The sequence below is a fragment of the Delphinapterus leucas genome, chromosome 8 (assembly GCF_059928025.1).
Source record: "Delphinapterus leucas isolate spDelLeu-1000000601 "Yukka" chromosome 8, BTC_Dleu_Yukka2, whole genome shotgun sequence".
Lineage (NCBI taxonomy): Eukaryota > Metazoa > Chordata > Mammalia > Artiodactyla > Monodontidae > Delphinapterus > Delphinapterus leucas.
In genome coordinates, this window is record NC_143136.1 from 69,528,105 (window position 1) to 69,550,185 (window position 22,081).

Below are 22,081 nucleotides of genomic sequence, written 5' to 3' on the forward strand. Positions count from 1 at the left end.
CATTTCCTTCAAGAAATAGTACACCATATTTTAAGAATACAAATGACTGTTGAGCATGTATAAATAAGGTTTAAGTTATCCTAAAGTTTCTTTTCAGAGATATAAATGCTATTACTACCACAGATATTCTTTTAATTTTGGAACGAATAGCATATCTCATTAAGATAATCTAATGCCCTGTGAATTATGAAAAAAAAAGTCTTCTTAAGTAGTTACATTCTCAGTAGGAAAAAGAGAAAGAACAACTTTTCTGGCAGTTTAAAAAAAATCTATGTTAAAGTTATTCCAAAAAAAAATCACTATGACAAAGGTAGTTTATGTAGCGCTAGATAGTGCAGTAGGCATAGAGTCTCACATTTGATTCTCTTCTATAAAATAACTTTTCTTTGATAGATTTTGGCAAAGGAAGCACTACAAATGATCCTGAAGACTCTGTAGATACCATAAGACATTATCAGAGGTCCAAGAAACACTTTGAAGAGAAAAAAAGCAGATCTTCATCTTTCATCTCCTCCATTGACGATGAACAAAAGCCTCTCTTCTCAGGAATTGTAGATTCTCCTCCAGGAATAGGGAAAGTAACTGGACTTGATCTTGAAGAAACAGTACCCACCTCAGGAAGAATTCCCATAGATAAAAGAAGTCACTCTTGCAAAGGTAATCAAGTTTCTCCAGAATCTCGTTGTCTTTCCTCAGGACTAATCACAAAATGGTGACTTCGCACAAATGAAGAACCATACCGCACATTAATCTAATCTGCAGTTTTGTGATATATTTGCAAAGATCAAATCTTAGATCATCTACAAAGTGTTTTCAGGGTTCTGGAATAGTGGTCATTATTCCCAATTATAGCATAGGAGGGTCTGTGTGGCCAGGCAGACTTAACATAATGCCACATAGAACATTGTAGGAATGTCTGTCGTAGTGACTCCGTGGGGAGAGGGGATCGATGAGTATTTGAAGAGAGCAAACCCATTGAATCTTGTATGTGTCTTCTGTATCCATTCCTCACCCCCAAACCTGTTTTTTTTTATAGCATGAAAGACCAATGCAATAAATACCAAAAAGAATTTCAGTTTACTGAGAATTATGAGAAAATGGGGAGAAATACTCCTAAATAAAGTATGCTTTTAGATCCAACTCATTTGAACACATTTGTTTAAAAGGGATACCCAAATATATGGGTTTTGTTGTAGAAAATATGCATGAACTGGGTAATTGTGCTTAATCAGTATATCCAGATTAGATGCTAAAGGGTGGAAAACTCAGGAAAACTTGAGGACTGTCACATGAAAGAACAATTAACTTCTCATCAGGAGCTAGATACACGGATCTTGTTAAATCTTGCTAAGTGGGTGCAAGAACAGGTACGGGCAGGCTGCTTGGGTTCCAAGTTCAACTCTGTGACTTACTCCCTTTATGTCTTTCAGTAAGTGATTTGACAGACCCCACTAAGACTCAGTTTGCACATCTTCAGAATAGGAATAATATCTTCTAACCAGCTGGTCTGTTGTGATTACTAAACAAGAGAACATGCATAAATGACTTCCTCTGGAATAAAATCCCCAACTCTGCTTAGTATTTTCTCACAGCTTTTCTTTTCTAACCCTTTAATCATTGAACATATTCCTAGATATATAAAAATGTAGAGATGAAGAAGGTGTAGCAAAAGAATCAAAAGAATATAACAGAAATGAAGGAAAAATAGGATGTTCTTGACCTGGCAGGATACAAAATTATGACACAGAGTAAGTAAATATTACCTGTCATTGTCACCATTATTCGAAGTGACTATATCTGACAACAAAAGTTTTATTGAATCTAGGATGTTTAGGCTTTACGTTTTTCCTGAGTTACTTTCCCTATATTATCAAATCAGCTTTTGCCGTGACCCCAAGTTGAAGTAAGCTAAGAATATACGCAGATTTTCTCTGGACAATCTAAAATCTTGATGAAGTGGATGAAAATAGTACCTCATTTATCACAGTGGAAGAATGGAATATTAGATGTGATTACCAAGCGTCCCGTTTTAGTTATTTATGAAAACGGATTCTGGGAGGTACTAAAAATTGAAACAGGTTGTATCATGGAAGGCAGAAGTTCTGAAGAACTTGCTGAACCATCCTACTATTTCCAAGAGTCAGCATAACATGGGCCTGACATTTTTCAAAATACTTTTTGTTGTTTTCCTCTTGCGTTTTGAAGTCTCAAGTGACAAGTCGTTAATGATACATTTTGGGGATTTGATTTGACTTTATAATGACTCTCGCTAATGGTGAATTCTCATGCCCTTCATCTTATATTTTGCTTTGCCACTTCTTCCAATTATTTTTAATTAGCTATTCTACATGCACAATAAAAGATAGTATTCTAACAGATCATTTTAATATCTACAAATTTTAATTTTCAAAAATTTACAATGCGATCCCTATTCAAATAATTACCTTTAAAATTCATAGTTAAATATTCATGTCAATTGAATAAGCATGATTGATGTTGTTATAGAGTCTATCGGTGTGACACATGGTTAACCTGGATAATCAATACGATCAACCTATGGAGAATTCTAAAACTTTATTCACTGCAAATTTCATTCCCTAGTGATTTTCTAAGGTGAGATACTGTGCAATGTTAAAGGGTTTGAATAAGATGTAGGATGTAGCTGTAACTGCTGCAGCTTGAGCTCCTAAATCCCCACAAATTTTAGTTTTATGCCACTTACATTTCTAGCATTTGTCATGCTGAATTCAACAGAGGAGCACCTTTAGACAAAGCTGAAAAGAAAAAATTAAACTAAATGGACTCTGATCCTACTTAGATTGAGGTCAAAAGTTGACTGTAGGAAAATTGTGTACCCGGAGCAAAGTGAAAGTTTACTTTCTGTTCATCCATTTCTAGAAATGTGTCTTGCAACTATAGCAACATTTTCCAAGGCAACCGAGTGCAGATTTTTTCTGAGCTATATTTAGAAAGTATCTACAAGGATGTTCGTTTTGATTAAGACTACTAAGCAGGATTTCCCCTTTGAACTCCTTTTTTCTTTCATATTGCTGTTAAAATAAGCTAATCACACATTACTGATTTTAATAAAAGAGTAAATTATCATCAAGGAAGACTTTACCCAATAGTTTACAACTATTCTTTTTTGTTAAGAGAAGATTATCAGGTTTTGTTCTTGAGCACTGAAGAAAAAATAGAATCCTACGTAATTTATTGCATGTGATTCACCACTGTTATTTAAAAATCAGTTTATTATATATGATTTGAGAATGAGAGCTATTAGGCATAAGTGGAAATTCTCTAAGCTTTCTCAGCACAAAACTTCTGAGCATAATATGTAACTTCCATCCTATCAGTTTTTACTGTTTTTGTTTTATTGTCTAGCAAGAGGCTAGACAGGGAGAAACACTGGCATCATCTGCCCATTAGTATGTGTGTTCTGAATATTTGTTTGGCATTAATTCTCCAAAATTGAAAACCTAGTGTACTAAGACATCATATTATTGTTTTGCCTTTTAAATAGAGTCACATGTCTGTGAATAATAAATCATACTTTTCAGTGAAAATCTGCTGATGTATTACTGCACTTAAAAGTTCAGCATTATCATTTTTTGATGTTCATTTTCATTTGTTGTGTTTGATTAAGTATCAAGCGTAACTATATATTGTCACTTTAAAAAGAACGAAACACCAGGCTCCCATAGTCTAAGGAAGGCTTAATCACAAAGAACTGTTCTGGAGTTCATAGCAAGCTCTCTGAGGTCTGTTAGCCATTTCAATAGTACAGGGAACCCTGACCTTATATTTTTCTAATGCTGTCTTTGGATATGCTAATCCCTTTGTTAGAGCTTCACCCATCTGAAGCCGAAATTGTAGGCACCTCAGTAGATATTTCTGTGTATTCAGTGATAAAAGTATAGTGATAGAAAAACCATGAAGAAAAGATACAGAAATTGTGTCTGCTGCTGGAGGATAGGAGGTGCTTTTGAGCTATCTGACTGTACTTTTGGAGAAACTGTAGGAAAGGGACTTCAAGAAGTCCTACAAATCCTGTTCCTTGTTTCTAGAATCATAGCTAACCCTCCCCAAATCAGTTACTTTCTATCCAATTTTTAAAATAGCCAAGGATATAAATTCCTTAATTTTACATACTTTTGTCAGTGTTTAATCATAACTACTTGTCCAAAGGGGGAAAGAAAAGGCTTTCTATCAAAGCAAAATCACTTTTTGTTATTCAAGTCTATTTCCACGTAAAAATGAAGACCAGTTCTAGACAGTATTTTCCTCCCACCAGCCCTCCCAGTGAGGAAAAGATGCTCCTTCTTTATCTCTGAAATAAACTCCCAGCTCCACTGGTATTTTTTACTGGGTTTTATTTCCCAGCCTTTTAATCATTCTAAGTACTTCTCTAGATACGTGAAATGTAGAGGGGAAGAAAGCGTAGCAAAAGCCATCAAACGTTTATGGCAGAACTGAGAGGGAAAGTAAGATATTATATTTGCCCTCAAATAATGACAACTTGCAAATACAGATTGTAGGAGAAACGGTAAATTAAATGAGGCTCAGAAAATGAATCTCTGTGAGGAAAATGATCAAAACATTGCTAGACTGAATTCTTCAAGGGCAGGGCCTATGTTTTCTTCATCTCTAACTCCCCCACGTTTAGCAGAGTGTCTGGAACATAACAGACATGAGGACCATCTGAAAAGTGGACTTGAACAGATAAACAATATGTTTTAAAGTATAGCAGCATAAAAATATTCTAAATAGAAGAGTCCCAAGAAAAAGTATTGGAAATTAATGGACAGAATACGTTAAAGGACAGTGCAGAAGGAGCTACAAGGAAACATAAAAACATGAAATAATGTCATAGGACTAGAGACTTTAGGACTCTTCCCATCTTTAATGGCTCATTGTTCCTTGGCTCTACTTTGAGTTGGGTTGGCCTAAGGGAATCCCTCTGAAGATCCTCACTTCCCCATGGCTGTCTCTTCTTGAGCCCCCTCTGAATCATGAAGTATGCAAATTATTCTGGGTGAAAGAGCCCTAAAATCTTCAACCTGAGGTGCAGCAGTACATACAAATGGTGCTGTTTCTTCCCAAATGTAAAAGCAGAAAGTCATTGCTCTCTAACCAGAGTTCGGGGTTGACCATCCATGTTTTCCTCTTAGCACAAAATAGAAAGAAGACAAAATTGTATTCAAGACTCATAACTGGCTGTATGTTTTCATTCGTATGGAAATGGGTGTGGGAAGTGGCAGACAGGATCGGGGTGGATGAGATTCAGCTACCAACTGGTTGTGGCCCCTGGACAGGTCCCTGAGTCACTCTGGTTCTCTGTCTTCCCGTTAAACTCCAAGATCCCTTCCTGCTTGTACTGCGGATGTCTCTGGAGCTACAAATGGGCACCCAAAGAAGTTGACATCCATCTTGCCGTTTCCCACAGATATCGCTGACACCAGAAGCTGGGAAAGAGAAACTGCCGGAACTCAGGGTGATGAGCCTAGTCCCTCAGCGCTTCCGCGAGCTGCCTGGGGCATCTCCGAAACCGAAAGTGACCTCGCCTACGGAGAAGTGGAGCAAAGATTAGATCTGCTCCAAGAACAGCTTAACAGGTATAAGCAATAGCTAGGCAAAGGGAAAACATAATCCAAGCCCTTAGCTGGGTCTGGCCTTACTCTTTGTAAATAGCAAATTCGTCCTACCATAGATGGCATATACACTTCTTTATACACTTACTTATTTAAAAGAAGACTACAAGTTGACAGAATTATTAATCTGTTTTTCAAAGAGCATTTACTTCGAACGCTTCACACCTTTGGCAGCATGAATCCTATTTTTTCTTTACTTGTCATAAAATTAGTATATATCATCAGCATTGGCTGCCTAAGAAACCTTTTTTATCCCCTCAAAATAATTCATATTTAGTTTGTTGACTAACACCCTTCCTCTTTCAATCCTCCTTTTGCACTTTTTGGCTGTTCATGGTAACTTAGTTATGTGGTACGGTATTTTTTTAAGAATATTGACAAAATGATTTAAACATTTAGTTTTTCAGCCAGCTTGTCAAAAATGTGATTGAGTTAAGAACCCAGATCCTCTCCATTTTCCCTCCATCTTTGATCTCTAACCTTTTAAGATAAAGAATAAATTTTGGTTTTAGGAAGGATGGAACCCCTTAACCCAAATCTACACGGATTCCTTAAAATTAAACTGATCAATGACATTCAGGGGAAAAAAAAAATAGATGTATAAGCATGATATTGCTTTAGTTGTGTTACATGTGGAAAGTGACCTCGATTCAAGGTAGTTTCCAGGACATCACTGGGCAAGGTATTCCAGTAGTCACAGACCGAAAAGTGCATGGATTAAACTAAAATGTTCAAATCACAGGATTTACTAAATCAATTTAAAACACACAGTGAGTGATGAGGGGCTCCAGATGGGGTAATTAACACATTTCTAATAAGTGCAATCCTGGTAAAAGAACCATACAACCTGTATCCTGATTTATGCAATTATATATATATACACCCCATCAGCCTTCCAGGCTGAAGGTGTGGTTATGAGGACCAGAGTTTAGGTTTGCACAAAAGGGGTCCACAGATAAAACAAATTCCCCAGTGCCAATGACACACTTGCTCTATCACAGACATGTAAGGCCGAGTACACCTGGCCACAGCTGTGGCATTTCAGTTAGCCTGCCGAACAGCCATGTGTTTTATTGGTCTTTATAGGTAAAAAACGTGAGGCATCAGAAGGAGATTATACTGTGTGTGTGTCACCAGTGGGTGACCAAACTTGGGGGTGGCAGTCATCTACCCAGAGGTGACAGGAGAATAATTTGTTCTTTCCATCTCTTTCCATGTATAAGCCATGCTCTGGTTTGTTACATCATATTTCGATTCTGTCTTTGCGATGTCTTGCACGTTGCTGCCATGCTGTGTGTATTTAATGCATCTTATGAATTCTGCCCATGTGTAACAAGCTACTTGCTTACTTGTTCTCTATACTTACCACATTCTATGAGTTTTGTTTATACTACATAAGCTAGCTATCTATGCTTAATTTTTCTTCTGTGTTTTATCAATGCTGCTTGTAGTTTTATCGCTTTTTAAAATCTTTATGCCCGAATTGAACAGTGTCGGACAATCCAGTAAACATAAAAATGTATGCACACACACACATACATTACCATGAAAGATGAATTAGCAATGAAAACAGACAAAAGGAATCAGAAAACCTACAAATTTGTAAATTGAAATAAATTTGTATGCCTTAATTTCAAACAGAAGTATGACAATACTATATGAATTAAAGATTTAATTTTGTATTTTTTGTTTTCATGTAATTTAATCAAAGTTTAAAAGTTAAAAAACTGAGGTCTATATCCCATTCTCAAGTGCCAAATGAAAGTCTTGTAAAATTGAAACTTATCTGAGAAAATTAAAGCAAACTATCATTTACTTAGAGTCAGTAATTCCTAATTAAGGTTTAAGAACTTGACACGATCATACTTATTGTTGCTCAGAGAAGCATATTTAGTTAATTAGTACATTTACTATCTCTCCCTGCTATTTATACCAAGCTACATTGATCTTTTAGCCATAACATATGTCAAAATATACACTGTACACACAAAAGAATTGATAAAAGGGTGATCTCTGAACTTTAACTTCCTTGATTCCTGCCCATTCCTTTATTGTGAAACATATGGTATGCATTCAACTCCTGGAGTAAATGGGAAAATTACTGAATGAATGGATTAATGACAGGGACAGCAGTGATTTCTTCAGCATGATACTCACACAGCACTTGCAATTGGTTAGCCTAGATAAAGTCATAACTCTTCTACTTAACTACTAATAGGATGGCTAGGTCAGGTCATTTAAATTTCTCCAGCCTCAGTTTCTTTCTTTGACCTATACTGACCTGCATGACTGTTGTAAAGACTAAGGTAATACATGTGGAGAGTGTATATGCTACAAAATAGAAAGTGCTGTAATCAGGTAAAATATGATTATTTTTTCTGGCTGCGTCTGGTCTTCGATTTGGTGCGCGGGCTTCTCTCTAGTTGTGGCATGCGGGTTTTCTCTCTCTAGTTGTGGCATGAGGGCTCCAGGGCGTGTGGGCTCAGTAGTTGTGGCGCATGGGCTTAGTTGCCCCGCAGCATGTGGGATCTTAATTGCCCGACCAGGGATCGAACCCATGTCCCCTGCATTGGAAGGTGGATTCTTTACCACTGGACCACCAGGGAAGCCCCAGTAAAATATGATTAACAATGAACTTAACTTCTATTATTGATGTTTGTCTGAGTATGTTCTCTTGCTTTTCATATGTTTCTGTGTTTCCTGATTTGGACCTTTCTTCTGGATGAAAATTGAGATTTTTAAGGTTCCCTTGTTGCCTCATCATGGATACCAATCATTGCTGCTAGTGTAAATCAAAGATTACTGAAAATACTTGCCTTTAATGTGTCCTGGGGCTGAAAGTGTAAACTTTTAAGGGCATATACATCCAGGACCCATTTGGCTAGTAACCGTACTTTAATACTAATAATTCTTATTACTTTATTACATTAGTTTTAGAATGAATTTTTTATGATACTTCTTTTCACAGCCAAACTGCAACTAAATCTTTTTTGACATGTCCTAGTATCTGTATGTTTTTTAACATAATTATTTTCTTTGACTAACTTCTTCCTATTTAGCTCTGAAATTGTCACAAACATTTTATTGCCTGACTCACCTTAGCCTCTTTTGGGTTTAAAATCCAAAACATTGCATTTTTACTGCACTGCCATCTCCAAGAACCTCTTACCTCAAGTTTACTCTAGAAGGCAAAAGTATAGAAAACAAGTTTGAAAAGGGGAGCTCAATTTAGACTTCAACTTTGCAGGGTAAGAATCCTGAGACTCTTTCTAGAGTTGGGTCTACTCTGTTTAGCCTCAGTATTCTGTTCAAATGTAGTAGAACTGTGAATTCTATCCCATTTGTTTCACCCAAATACACATATGAAGTACACAGTGCAATAAAAACAAATATAAATGGTCCATCTTGAATCGTCCTGGCCGCTGCTGCTTTTCTGCTTTAATGGCCAATTAAACTATATGCAGGGTTAAAAGTTTACCTAAGAAATGTTCTTACATATTTATGTATTATGCCTACAGATATACATATATCGGGAAATCACTAATTGTTGATCCTAAAGCAGTGCTTCTCAAACTTTAATGTGCTTTCGAATCACCTGGGGATCTTGTTAAAAGGTAGATTCTAAGTCTAGGTCTGGAATCGGCAGAGATTCCACATTCTAACAAGCTCTCAGATTTGACCATGCTTTGCATAGCGAGGCCTTAGAGGATGTAAAAGCTTTCAGTGATGATTCCATCCCTTGCAGAACTCAGTGCCTGGTACACTGTGGGTCTTTGTATAAGTGAATGAAAACATTCATTTTACACAGCTGTATAGCTATGCTGATGTAGGGGAAGAAAAATAAATTTTCCTCTACCTTTCTGCGTTCTTGGCTGAAACCCCTATAATAAAAGACAGATTAATAAGAAAAAAACAAACATAAATTTATTAACATGTGTACCTCACGTACACATGGGAGATACTCAAGGGAAAATTAGTAACTCCCTGAGGTGCCTTAGAACTGAAGATTAAATACCATCTTAATAGGGAAAGGGGCTGGGGGAGGTAGGTCTCTTAGAGGAGAATGAATGATCATTAGGAAGGTGAATGGGTCCTTAGAAGAATAGATGGGAGGTATGACAGTTTGTGACAAAGTTTGTCTCAGTGTGATGCCTCTTCTGTGACAAAAGTCGATCTTCCCTGGTTGTTGAAACTCCCAGGGAGGGGATTTATGACAACTGAGTTCCTTCTGGAAGATCTGCCTTTAGGCAGATAAGGGAAGTTCAGAGAAAGCTTTTCCCCACACTTGCTGTTCTCCAAGTGCCTACAGCTCAAAAGAATCAATATGCCAAAGTGGCTTGTTTTGGAGTGGCATATGCTTTCACTGGCCAAAAAAAAAAGTTATAAAATTGGGTTATTCTTTTCTGTTTTAAAGACAAAGCTGGACTTTTTCAAAATTCTCTGTAATTCTTCCAGAGTAGAGCAGATTACTTGTGTCATTAGAAGAGTCCATTCCAATTAAGCTGATAGACCCTAGCCATGAAACATGAAAATACAACCTATGCATGGTAAAGAAATTCCTCACTAAAGCTCTTCTTCGTTGAATGTTTTGGTCTGTTTGGGCTGCTATAACAAAAATACAATAGACTGGGTGGTTTATAAACAACAGATATTTATTTCTCAGTTCTGCAGACTGGAAAGTTCAAGATCAAACTGCTGGGAGATTTAGTATCTACTGAGAGCCTGCTTCCTGGTTCATAGACGGCTGACTTCTCACTCTGTCCCCACGTGGTAGAAGAAGGAAGGGAGCTCTTTGGGGCTCTGGTTTATGAGGCACTAATGCCATTCATGAGGGCTCTACCCTCATGACCTAATTAAATCCCACAGGCCACACCTCTTAATACCATCACATGGGGGGTTAGGATTTCACCATTAGCATTTCAACATAAACATTGAATCCATTGCATTGAACTACCCAAAATATCAGATTACTGGTTAATAAAACCAAACTAAGGTTTGGTTCAAAGTCACTGCAAGAAGAGAGACCACCACCTAGACAGAGTCTGAAGTGTTATCTCAGAAGGGGAAGTAAGAAGTAGGATATTTATAGGATTTTGGAGCCTGGGCCTTTCAAGGTGGGAAACTGAGTGGATCTGGGCAAAGTTCATAATATAATAGTTCAGAATTGATGGACACAGTGAAATGAGGACCTTGAAGCAAGTATGGATAAATAAAATTTGTTTGATTAAGCAGGTTTATTTGTTCAAAAGAGCAGATTGCTGTCTCCAGTGAGTTAATCTATAGAAATTTCCTGAAGGAGTAACGTTATTTATTCCCTTAGACTTATTTTTCCCAGGCAGAGTTTTCCTGGAACAACTAAGTCATGTTGACAGAGGTGGTCTACTGTCTTAGCTAAGTCATGTTGACACAGTCTTGTTCTCACCCTGTACCAGCATGTGATGGTCTTGTGTTCGGGAATCCCACTCATGGTAGCATGTTGCTATTATACACTTCCAATAGGTTTTTCCCTCCTCGACACTATTCAAATAGATAGAATCTATGAGACAGAGATCCTGTTTCTTGGAGACCCCTGCTGTTTGACAAAGGTTTTGTGAGGACTCAAAATCGTTATCATAATTTTTGACTCTCTATTGGGTCTTGAATCCCATTTGTTGATGCAGCTTTCATTATTCCACTCCCCACGCCCAAAGCCTTTTACATGTAATGTGTAAGCCACTCCCTAAATATTCAATGCTGTTAATGATGGGATAAATTCATACAGAGATATTTACAATGGATGTAGAATTTTCCTTGGGGACTCAGAGGAGAGAGAAATTAATTCTGAATAAGGGAAGATTTGGGGCTGCAGATAAAAATTTGTGCTGTACCTTGAAGTGTGAAAGAAAAAATTGATGCATAATAAAATAACGGGTCTCCTCTGTTTAGGTGGCACCATAAAAATATTAGATCGGAACAATGGGTAACAAATAGATACATAAACTAGTTGATAATTCAAATTTTCTTTTTCAATGTGTGGTTTTGACATTTGCAAGGCACAATCATGTATAATTTATAGCTATTTGTTTAGAAGACACTAAGCTCTATGGCTATATATACCAAATATAGAAAACCTGCACAAATCATGTGTTATCATGATTCTCAGAAGGAAGGTTTGTAGTGTCAATGTTAAAAACTAAAAGGAAAAAAATGATTTTTTCTCATGTTGTCCAGGTTTATTCTCTTCTCTCGAATCAAAGGCTAAGTTCTCTCCACTTTGAATTTCACAAATGCAGCATGTATGTAACTGAGCAAAATTAGTCTATGATTTTAAATTTTTGGTAAGATTTACCTTTTCCTTGTATTTTTCACTGAAACAAAATAGTAAGCACAAATAAGTAAAGAGTTAAAAGTTTTCTAAAGAGGCATATGGTCCAAATTTTCTGTTCTTATACCCACAAAATCCTTTTTTAATACTGTTAACACATGCAAAGGAGGGGAATCAGATCCATTGTATTTTGCTATCTTTCCCTTGAATTTTAATTTAAAATGAGAATGAAATTAACAGGCCAGTAGGCTACTTGTGAGCTTTAGGGATAAAAAATGATCAGACTGGTATTTTGCAAGCCAGATGGGTTACAGAAGCAAGTGAACTTTTATGTTTGGTGTGTTTCTTAATTACCAAAGGCTCCAAACTGTAGATGGGAAAGGAATTTAGCATTTGACAGTACTTAACATTAAGGAAAGAATACAATGAATGATACACAATATTTGATGTTTATAGGAGACAGGTAAAGTAAAATACAGATAATATAAATTTGGAACACATAAGAAATTATCCAGTTGTTGCAGCTATAAGAGAAATGTGCTATGAAATCTTTTTAAACAGTAAATAAAATGTTCACAAGAAACTGACCAAAACCTGATAAAAAGCACAGAGAATGACTGATTAAAAATGGATTCTGAATGCGTTTTACATTTTGAAATCTATAAAGCTTAATTGTAAAAATGCAATACAATGTACACTGTGAAAATGTAGCCTCTTCAGTCAGCTGTTCTTTGTTAAGATCAACGAACAGGAAAGCAACGATCTTTATCAGAGCCATTAGTGGGATATAGAAAGTGAGCATCTCCGTGCTCCCTCTCCTGTCCTTCTTGTTTAAAGCAGGGCCGTAATTCTGTTCTTTGGTGGTGCTGCAATTTTCTCAAATGCTTTGCAATCCTGGACAATTTTAGGACTGTCTTCCCCCATTTCTGTCTGTCCTGCAGACTTGAATCCCAAATGACTGCAGACGTCCAGACCATCTTACAGCTGCTGCAGAAACAAACCACTGTGGTCCCCCCAGCCTACAGTATGGTAACTGCAGGAACAGAGTATCAGAGACCCGTCATCCGCCTGATGAGAACCAGTCATCCGGTAGCATCCATCAAGACGGATCGAAGTTTCAGTCCTTCCTCACAAGTGAGTATAGATAGCGTATAACCAAGAGTGTCTCTCAAAGTGTGTTTCCAGGGACCGCCTGAATCAGAATCACCTGGGCTGCAGTGGAAAATACAGAGTCTCATCCCCATCTCTGTTTTTCCTCAACTAGAACATCTGGGAATGAGCCCTGTAATCTCCATCTTAAACAAGCTCCCCAACCCCGACCTTCGTCCCCGATTCTTTTGCTCATTTAAACTTTGGGAACAATGGACCTAGAAGAATGATCTTAAAACACTAGTATTTTTTTTTTTAAAGAAAAAGCTTTTTTTCAAATATCAATCTACTTAAGTTTATAAATGGTAGAGCTTTGAAAGCTAAGGATTAGCCCTGGGTCCAAAAAATGCTTCAAATAAAGGTTTGTAATTTGCTCTAATGACAAGAGGCACCCTTGAGCAGGGTCTCAGGAAGGAAGGGGCAGAGAAATAGCAGCAATAACAAGCAATAGCAAGACCTGAGATCCAAGTGCAATCAGACTAGTAACCACATCTGTGCCCCACCCATCACCAGTGAGCTCTAAACTTTTCTCACCTTGGTGATGGTAAGAGGAATGTTAGTGTCCTTATCTTTCCTCTGAAGTCCTGTGAGGAACCCTTTGAATTATGTTAATATGAAAAGTCCAACTCCTTTGGAATTCTATTTTGGGAATCATTCTTAATTACTTAAACACTGTGGCCAAACTGGACCTAAGAACAATGATGTAAATAAGAATTTACAGAACTATCTTGTAAAAACTTTTTTAGAAGTTTGGGAATTGAGTGCAAAATGCTCTGGGGAATGAAACTATATTAATAGCATGAGGTAATGTGACTGAAGGAAAATAATGCAATTTTTCTGAAATATGAAAGCATAGATTAATTTATCTCGAGTTTTGAATGGCTGGGAAACATGCAAAACCATGTACTTTGTTTTTTGCTTTCAGTGGATTTAGATAATATTTTCTGCCAAGGGATGGGTGATTTTCCTTCCTTTCTTTTTTCTTTCTCCTTGTTCTCCAAATGTACTCACCCAATGACCCACCTTTTTGATCCCAGTTTTGTTGGGAATTTTGAATTAAAACTCATCTGGAAAACTCAATGTGAAATATTGTGTTTAAAATAATAATAATAATAATAATCTGATATGGCTTCGAAGTAAAATTAAAGATCTTGGAATGGTTATATAGGATTATCTAAACTGATACCTGACCTTCAGTATCTTGACCCACCTTTGAGAGGGAAGGATTGGTTAATACCACTAATCAAATACAGATTTATGGAAAAAGAAAACATGTTTAGATTTCATGAGTGTAATTTTAGTCCAAATGAATTATAAAAGCATGTTTTCTTCTCTTTTCTTTCTATCAGTGTCCTGAATTTCTAGACCTTGAAAAATCTAAACTTAAATCCAAAGAATCCCTCTCAAGTGGGGTGCATCTGAACACAGCTTCGGAAGACAACTTGACTTCACTTTTAAGACAAGACAGTGATCTCTCTTCAGAGCTTCACCCCCCGAGGCAAAGAAAAACTTGCCTTCATCCAATTAGGCATCCTTCTTTGACAGATTCATCCCTAAGCACTGTAGGAATCTTGGGTCTTCATAGGCATGTTTCTGATCCTGGTCTTCCGGGGAAATAATCATTTTGTACTATTTATTCCACATACAATGTAAGTGCTTTTAATGGCTGATTTCCTTTTTTGTATTTAAATCCTCTCTACTTGACTCAGGGGCTCACAAGTTACCATTATATGCAAAAGTACTGTATATTTTCCTAAATTGAAGCTTGTAAGGTAAAATTGAGCAGTTAGGATGTAAATATATCTATGAACTCTTTTGTTCCAAATGTTAAAACTGCCAGCATCTCAAGGCACCTTATTTTTTATTTTTATTTTTTAAATCATGTGCATGTTAGGAAACTCCAATTTCTCTTGCATGGAGACTCCTATTTACTGCTTTTACTAAACCCATACTTTGTAATGAAAATGCCTTCCAAGCAAATAAGAAAGCAAAGGATAAAACTGTTCATGGATGCAACTCAGATGATCCTCAACTCATGGAAGTTCAAGGGGGAGATAGGGAACCTTGTCACTTTTGAGGACAGATACCCTTCTGGATTGAGATGTTTATAGTAAATTACATTCATTCCCGCACGCTAAAAAAAAAATATATATATATATATATATACAGTTTTAGAGTTATAAATCTCTGACAGTAGAGGAAACCATCTCCAAATACATGAATACAGGCCAGCTTTAATGAGGACAAAAAGGCCTTTCTATTTAAAATTCTGTCTCTAACTGAATTCACAAACTCCCTAAAATATTTTCCACTGGCATGTTTCCTTGAATGCTCAGAAACAAGTTCCTCTAATTTTTCTTTTTCTTTGGTGGCGGGGGTGGGGTGGGAGGGATTCTTCTTCAGAACTGCTAAAGTGCTACAGACGCAAACTGATATCCGTAGCTTTCTTCTGACTTATATTTTAGGGCAATCCTGAATTTGATCAAAAGAGTTTATTGACGCACATTGTTTTCTTCCCCCCAAAACGTACAGGATTTTAGTGGATTTGTGTGGCGAAACTAGCTTCCATGAAGTATATGCTGTGCTATGGCTTTCTAATCCCGGCTGTAAAAGAACAACGTGCATTTACCTACGTATAAAGAAAATGCACAAATTTTAAAATTTTAATTTTATTTGGTTACTCAAATACATTTGCTAATCAGAGATTAAATGAAAATCTATCCTGTATGGATTGGGCTGAATATATATTGACTCCAGAATATCAGAATATACCATGGAATATATTTTAATATATTCGACTGTTAGATTATTTTGGGGGAGTGGTGGTATATGCCTCTCATAAAATCAGGGTACAGAAAAATTGCAAGCTAATTTACGATTCTGATTAGTCAAATTCTAGTTGAGAAATTTTATTTTTCAATTCATTTGAATACAATTTTTAACTTATTATGGACTGGCCCATCGTATCCTCTCCTTCTGAACAAAATTGTGAAAATCCTTCAAAGTTTCTTTATCCTTTACTAATTTTTATACTCACATATATTTTTAGAGAGACATTATATCTGTATACATTATTAAATGGATTAATATCTATCCCTCCAGGATAGAAATATAATCTATTGACTTACTTTTACCTTTGACACTAGAATATTATTTTCAGATACAAGCAATTTATTTAAAATTACAAAAACTTTGCACTACTTAAAATATGATTAAAGCAACCTTAAATTACTCCATATATGTTTTTTAATGGTTCCATAAATTGCTAATCTGTAGGGGGATGCAATCTGTAGGCACAGGCATGTTCTTTTCCCTGCTAAATTTGTGCAGACAAAAACATTAATGATGAAGTACACATGACAGAATGACCAGTCAATTCAATAGAAGTATAATAATTCTAACCAGCTTTCCAAACCATTTGGTGTTACGCAGATAGAAATTTGGGGACTAACCAATGCTTTCTTTTCCTCATTCAACAAACTTTTATGGGTACCTAGCAGGGAAGAGAGAAATGGCTGCCTCTGATTCAGAGGACAACTTAGGGATTTTACTTCCATATTTAGGCAGATCTTTGCAGCTGCAACAAGTTTCATAAGGATTGTCAGTCCACGCTCCAGAGAAATTCAGAATGAATTCACCAGAGGATGTTCATTTGTAGAAGGAGAGGATTTGGCAGGTGAGGAATTTAGATCTGATTGTTTGATTAGTGAACGCTTCAGCTGCAACATTTGGTATGACATGCATAAAATTCAGCCTTCCACACATAGTCTCTATACTTCTTTATAAAAACTAAGCACGAAGAAATAGGAAGATGGGGACGGGTGTGCAAGCATCCAGATTGTTTAAATTCTAGTATAACATAAACCTTTTTTCTTCTTAATTCCTCAACATAAAAGAATTGCTTGATAAAATCTCAGAGAGTTGGACAGGATTAGGAAGGCCCATTCCTACAGGATATTAGCTTTAAAAGGGCCCAAGCAGTATAAAGATGTGGTGAGTCAGGCATAAAAGTCAGAAGACTTAGTAGTTACAATGACTTAAACCAAAGGAATTATCTTAATTTACAAGATTCATCCTCTTGTCCTAGCCGAATATCTATCTAATGCCTGAAGTCACTGTCACTTTCCCCATGGGCGGTAGCAAAAACAGTCTGAGCCCTCCATCTTGGGACCCTGCTGAGAGCCAGGTTTCACTGCTGTAGGTTTAACAGCAGTATAGCAACTGCTCTCCTTCTAGGTAATTAAAAGCACTAACATAATGCTTTTTGCCTTCCACCTAAAAATAATATTAATATTTATATTAATATAAATATTTATATTTAAAATAATATATAATATTAATATTTAGGTCTCCAGGCCTAAATAAAATGACATCTAATATCTAAAGTTTATTTGGGTTAGATGTTTTCTGATGGTATTATTTGCTGGGCAGAGATCTGAAAGACTTACCAGATCTTATCCTCCTATAGAGGAGTCCCATACTCTTAATTAGTTGAGAAAACCAGGAATGAAAAACGCTGAAGCAATGTCCTTGTAGGGTTTTTAAATAATCACTCATTCAACAAACATGGGAAGGTAGGGGCACATCTGGGACAGTACAGTTTCTTAAGTCCATTATAATGGGTTGGTCATCAGAGTTGAACTTTCTGACTCTTCTAGTCAGAACGTAAGGAAACCAAAATCAGGCCATAGTAGAATTTGGTGTCAGGTTTAATGTGTGTATGAGGGTTTTATGTTACTCACAAGGTCCTTTTGGAGGTTGATCTTTAGCGGTGGTTCTCAAATGCTTAAAAGAACAAAGTCCTAATACAAATGTTATTTTAAAATCCCATCATATATTATCTAAGGAAAAAATTGATCACCTGATCTGCCTATCTAAAATAAGAATTATTAACAATAGTATCTTTCCTCTGAATGCCTTTCATGGTTAAAGAAAGGAATCTGGTAGAACTAGTTACTAAAAGTGAATTGGAGTTTTTCAAATGGGTTATCCATGGTTAAAACCAAAAGTAGATCAATTATTTAAGTGGATTTCTAACTGTAAATTAAAATGTTTATAAATTACAAAAAAAATTTAAATGTTATTCGATTTCTAATCACATTTTTTGCAGTAAAACAAATGTGTCTATCATGTGAGTTCAAAGAGGCACCTGAAAGACAGGATGATTATATCCTTAAGGGAGGCCCTCGAATTAGCTGCACTAGCTCCAACTACCTGGGAACTTGTTAGAAACATATTTTTGGGCGTCACCCATACCTATTAAATCAGAAGCTTTGGGGGTGGGGCCAGTAATCACATTATAACAAGCCCTTCTCCATACGATTCTGATTCTGATGCACGTGAACACTTTGAGAATCACCCATACAGGGTTCTGTGGTCAGACCAACTTGGGTCTCAGCATGAGTTCTTCCATTAATAGCTGTGTGACCCTGAGCAAGTTAATTAACCTCCCTGAGTCTTTTTCCAGAGATAATGGTACCTGCCCTGAAGACACCTGAGGAGGAAATGAGATAACATATAGGAAAGTGCCTGGCACATAGTAGGTGCTCAAAAATGCTAAATTCTTTGGCTCTCATCCAGGAACATAACATTATGTTCAATCAGGAAAACAAACAATTTTCCACAATTTAGCTTTTGCACAACGTGCAATGTCTCCAACTAAATAGCTGTTACCGAGACTAAAGTTTTCAATTCAGAAAAACTCAAGTGTAGCTATTGGTGTCTCTCTCCTAATTGTATTTTGCACTATTAGATTTATAGCTTTAAAGTAATACTATTCACAATAATAATTGTGAGACTATGAATCTCATCTTTACAAACGTATCTACTCTGAAGTGATGTTAAATGCCAAGTGTGCAAAGATGATCTGTTGAATTCAGTATGACTAGAATGTATTCCGTGAAGACTGGCTCACTAAGGAAGCCTCTTTACATCCATGATAGTTCCCAAATGGATATTTAAAAATAATTTTCAAAGTACAATTTTGGAAGAAAATAGCGTTTTTTCAGAAAATAGAATTTCACAGTTGTAATGGCTCTTTTCAGGCATCTAAGCCCACTCCCTCATGGCACAGACATTACACAGACGTAGCCTGCCTAAGCTCTAGTGTGCAGTGGTAGCAACGGCAAGAGACTCAGTGTGGTAAGCCTGAATTCAGATCCTACCTCCTCTACTCACTGTCAAGACAGACCCTCAGTGAGCCCCAGTATCCAAAACTATGAAAATGAGACAACATCTTAAATATCTTGAAGGGGTGTTGAGGGGTCTCTGAAATATATTCGTGGAAGTGCTTTGTAAACCACAAGGCACCGTAAAACTATAAGATCATTGTGTGACTTATGCATCATCACAAAGGTGGTGGTCATGTGGTACCAGTGCAGTAGCACTACTTATGTCTTCTAAAAACCTTTCAGTGCTCTTTCCCCTGCCTGACACTGCCTGCATTTAACCTTTATGACAAAAATCTATAAGGTGTTTCTCACACAACTCTCAAAGATGCATCTGATCAGAGGAGAACGCCAGCATTAGGGAAGCTTCCTCTGCCATAGCACCCCAATATTTGTCAAATATTACATTTGTCCAAGATCCATAAAATTACATTTACATTGCAATTGTTTTCTAGGTATGCAATAGCTTCCCCTTCTCCCTCTCACCTGTTTTCATTTAAAGGTGTTTTTCTTGTGGTTCTCGTTAACTTACTATGCAGTGATGTCAACCTTTTAAAAACTAAATGGATTGTTTTTAAATGCTTTATAAAGCATTAGGTATTGTGAGCGATCAGTGCCCAAGCTTACAATAATTCATTACATGCTCTTGTGGTACAAACACACTTTAAGAATATGCAATGCACAAAAGACATGAAATTATTAATAACTATTAATAATTGACAGCATAAAAGAAATTATTACAAGGCTTATATAAACTATTAAATGGGGGTTGAGAGAGATGTCTAAAATTTATTTAAAACTGACACATTATTACTATGAATAGAATAACACATCTCGAGGAATGCAATGTTAAGAACACAGAACCATAAAATTGACCAATTGCATTTTTCTTCCAATCATAATCCAACTTTTAAGAATACAGAAATGCTCCCAATAAAATATTTTTATTTTGAGAAGTGGCAATATTAACATGGTTATTCTTGAAAAGCTAGTATCAAAACCCAGATGAATTACTGAATTGCAGTCATGACATCTGTGACTTACATTAGTTCATTTATATTTTGAGAGACACAAAATAATTTAGCACAGCTGTGGTTTTAAAGTACTATATGTTTTACCTATGTTCTTTGTACTTCCACTGTCTGTATATTAATGGTGTTTTTAAGTTGAAAATAATCAAATAATCACAACTGTTAACATTTAAACTGTATTTGTTAATACTGACAATATAGTTTGAGTATTTGAGAAAATTCCACACAATTCCATCATTCTTATGTTATTTAGGTGTAAAATTCAAAGATCAGTAATCTTATAATTAACTCCTCCAAAGAGCCTCATCAAAATGGCCCTGTAATTACAATAGCACTGAAATAATATGGTACTCTTTTTTCCAAATATTAAGGAAATAGGATAAAAATATTGGGGGATCCCTAGTTTTTAATCTCCTAGGCACCTGCCAATTTTAATTAAAGGCATATTACCTATTTTTAGCTGAAATTTGTGTTCTATAATTTTGTTAGGAATATGTATACCAGAATGTTTGCCAGTTAAAAAATAATACATTTCAAACAGTAATGTGTGTAATTACTTGAAAACGTCAGTCATCTGATATAAAGAAGCTCGCTCACATTGGTTAAGTAGTAGTACTTTGGAATGCTTTAAACATAATGAAACAATCTACCAAAACACGTATATTTCCTAGTCTTTATGCACATAGCGTAGCATGAAATCATGATGCTTTTGAAATACTCTGCGCAGAAATATTTATTTTTTAGCAAATATTTTCTTCAAAGATTGGTATGTGATATTGACAGTGTAATCTACTTGCACAACTAGTTTTGCAATAACCTTCCACAAATAACTGTAAATAAGAAAACTGTAAATTTCATGTAAAAATGGTTGCAAATTTTTGGTAGCTAAAAGTGTACAAGTTGTATTGAAAATATAGTATATATACATAATTTAAGAATGAAGCATATAATTTCTGATCTATTTATACATGAAAATTCAAGAATTTGTAAAAGAAATTATTTTGGGGAAAAAGAAAGTAAATCTCATTAGCTACTTAGGATACTTTTATTAGAGAAGCCAACTCTTTCCAACATTTTGCTAGGTACAGTGATAGATACAGGCATGGTGGTGCTGATGTATTTCACAAAATCACATAATTGTAACAGTGCTACAGTTTTACTGAGTTCCACTGAGGCGCTAGTAAGCTGGACTGAGTGGTAAAAAGCATTAAATCTCAAATTAAAGAAACATAAAAACACTGCACTTTTTGCCTCTTGAGAACACAACAGTAACTTACTAAAACATTTATTGTTTGATTATTTAAAATTTCTGATGGCTAATCAGGCTTTAACATGCATGTGAGACAAAGTTTTTCATAATGTATGCTTGATACATATTTTTCATCTAGAATGAAAATACTGGGATATTATTTTCATTTGCCTAAGTTTCATACATTCTTAATTCTTCCCCTGGAATCATTTATCTATGACTTTTTAAAACATCAAACTATCTTCAAAGAAAACTTTTAAATAAAATTGGTTCATCATAATATGGCATGTTTTAAGCTAAGGGCTGTTTAGCCTGTTTAAGGTTGAGAATACCTACCATTCATTTTTAACGTTTAAAAAACCAAGAGAACATTCCCTACTGGATAAATAAAAAATGAAATCAGAGTAGCAGAAAGCACTGCATTGATATCTACAAGTGAAGCTGATTAGAAAATAAGAATCGAAGTATGAAAAAGCAAAATATTTAAAAACTTAGTCTCTTGCCTTAAGATAAATTGGGGGTAATGCATT

At 35.9% G+C, this 22,081-nt stretch overlaps 1 protein-coding gene across 1 annotated transcript in view; it reads left to right on the plus strand.

Annotated features, from left to right (window-relative positions):
- The window catches only part of KCNH7 (potassium voltage-gated channel subfamily H member 7), a 149,940-nt gene extending 135,217 nt beyond the window's left edge, over positions 1–14,723 (plus strand). The window contains exons 11-14 of the mRNA XM_089915923.1: positions 394–657; positions 5,447–5,615; positions 12,897–13,089; positions 14,454–14,723. Coding sequence (XP_089772049.1) covers positions 394–657; positions 5,447–5,615; positions 12,897–13,089; positions 14,454–14,723 — 896 coding nt within the window. The remainder of the gene's footprint in view (positions 1–393; positions 658–5,446; positions 5,616–12,896; positions 13,090–14,453) is intronic.
- Positions 14,724–22,081: the final 7,358 nt, after the last annotated feature.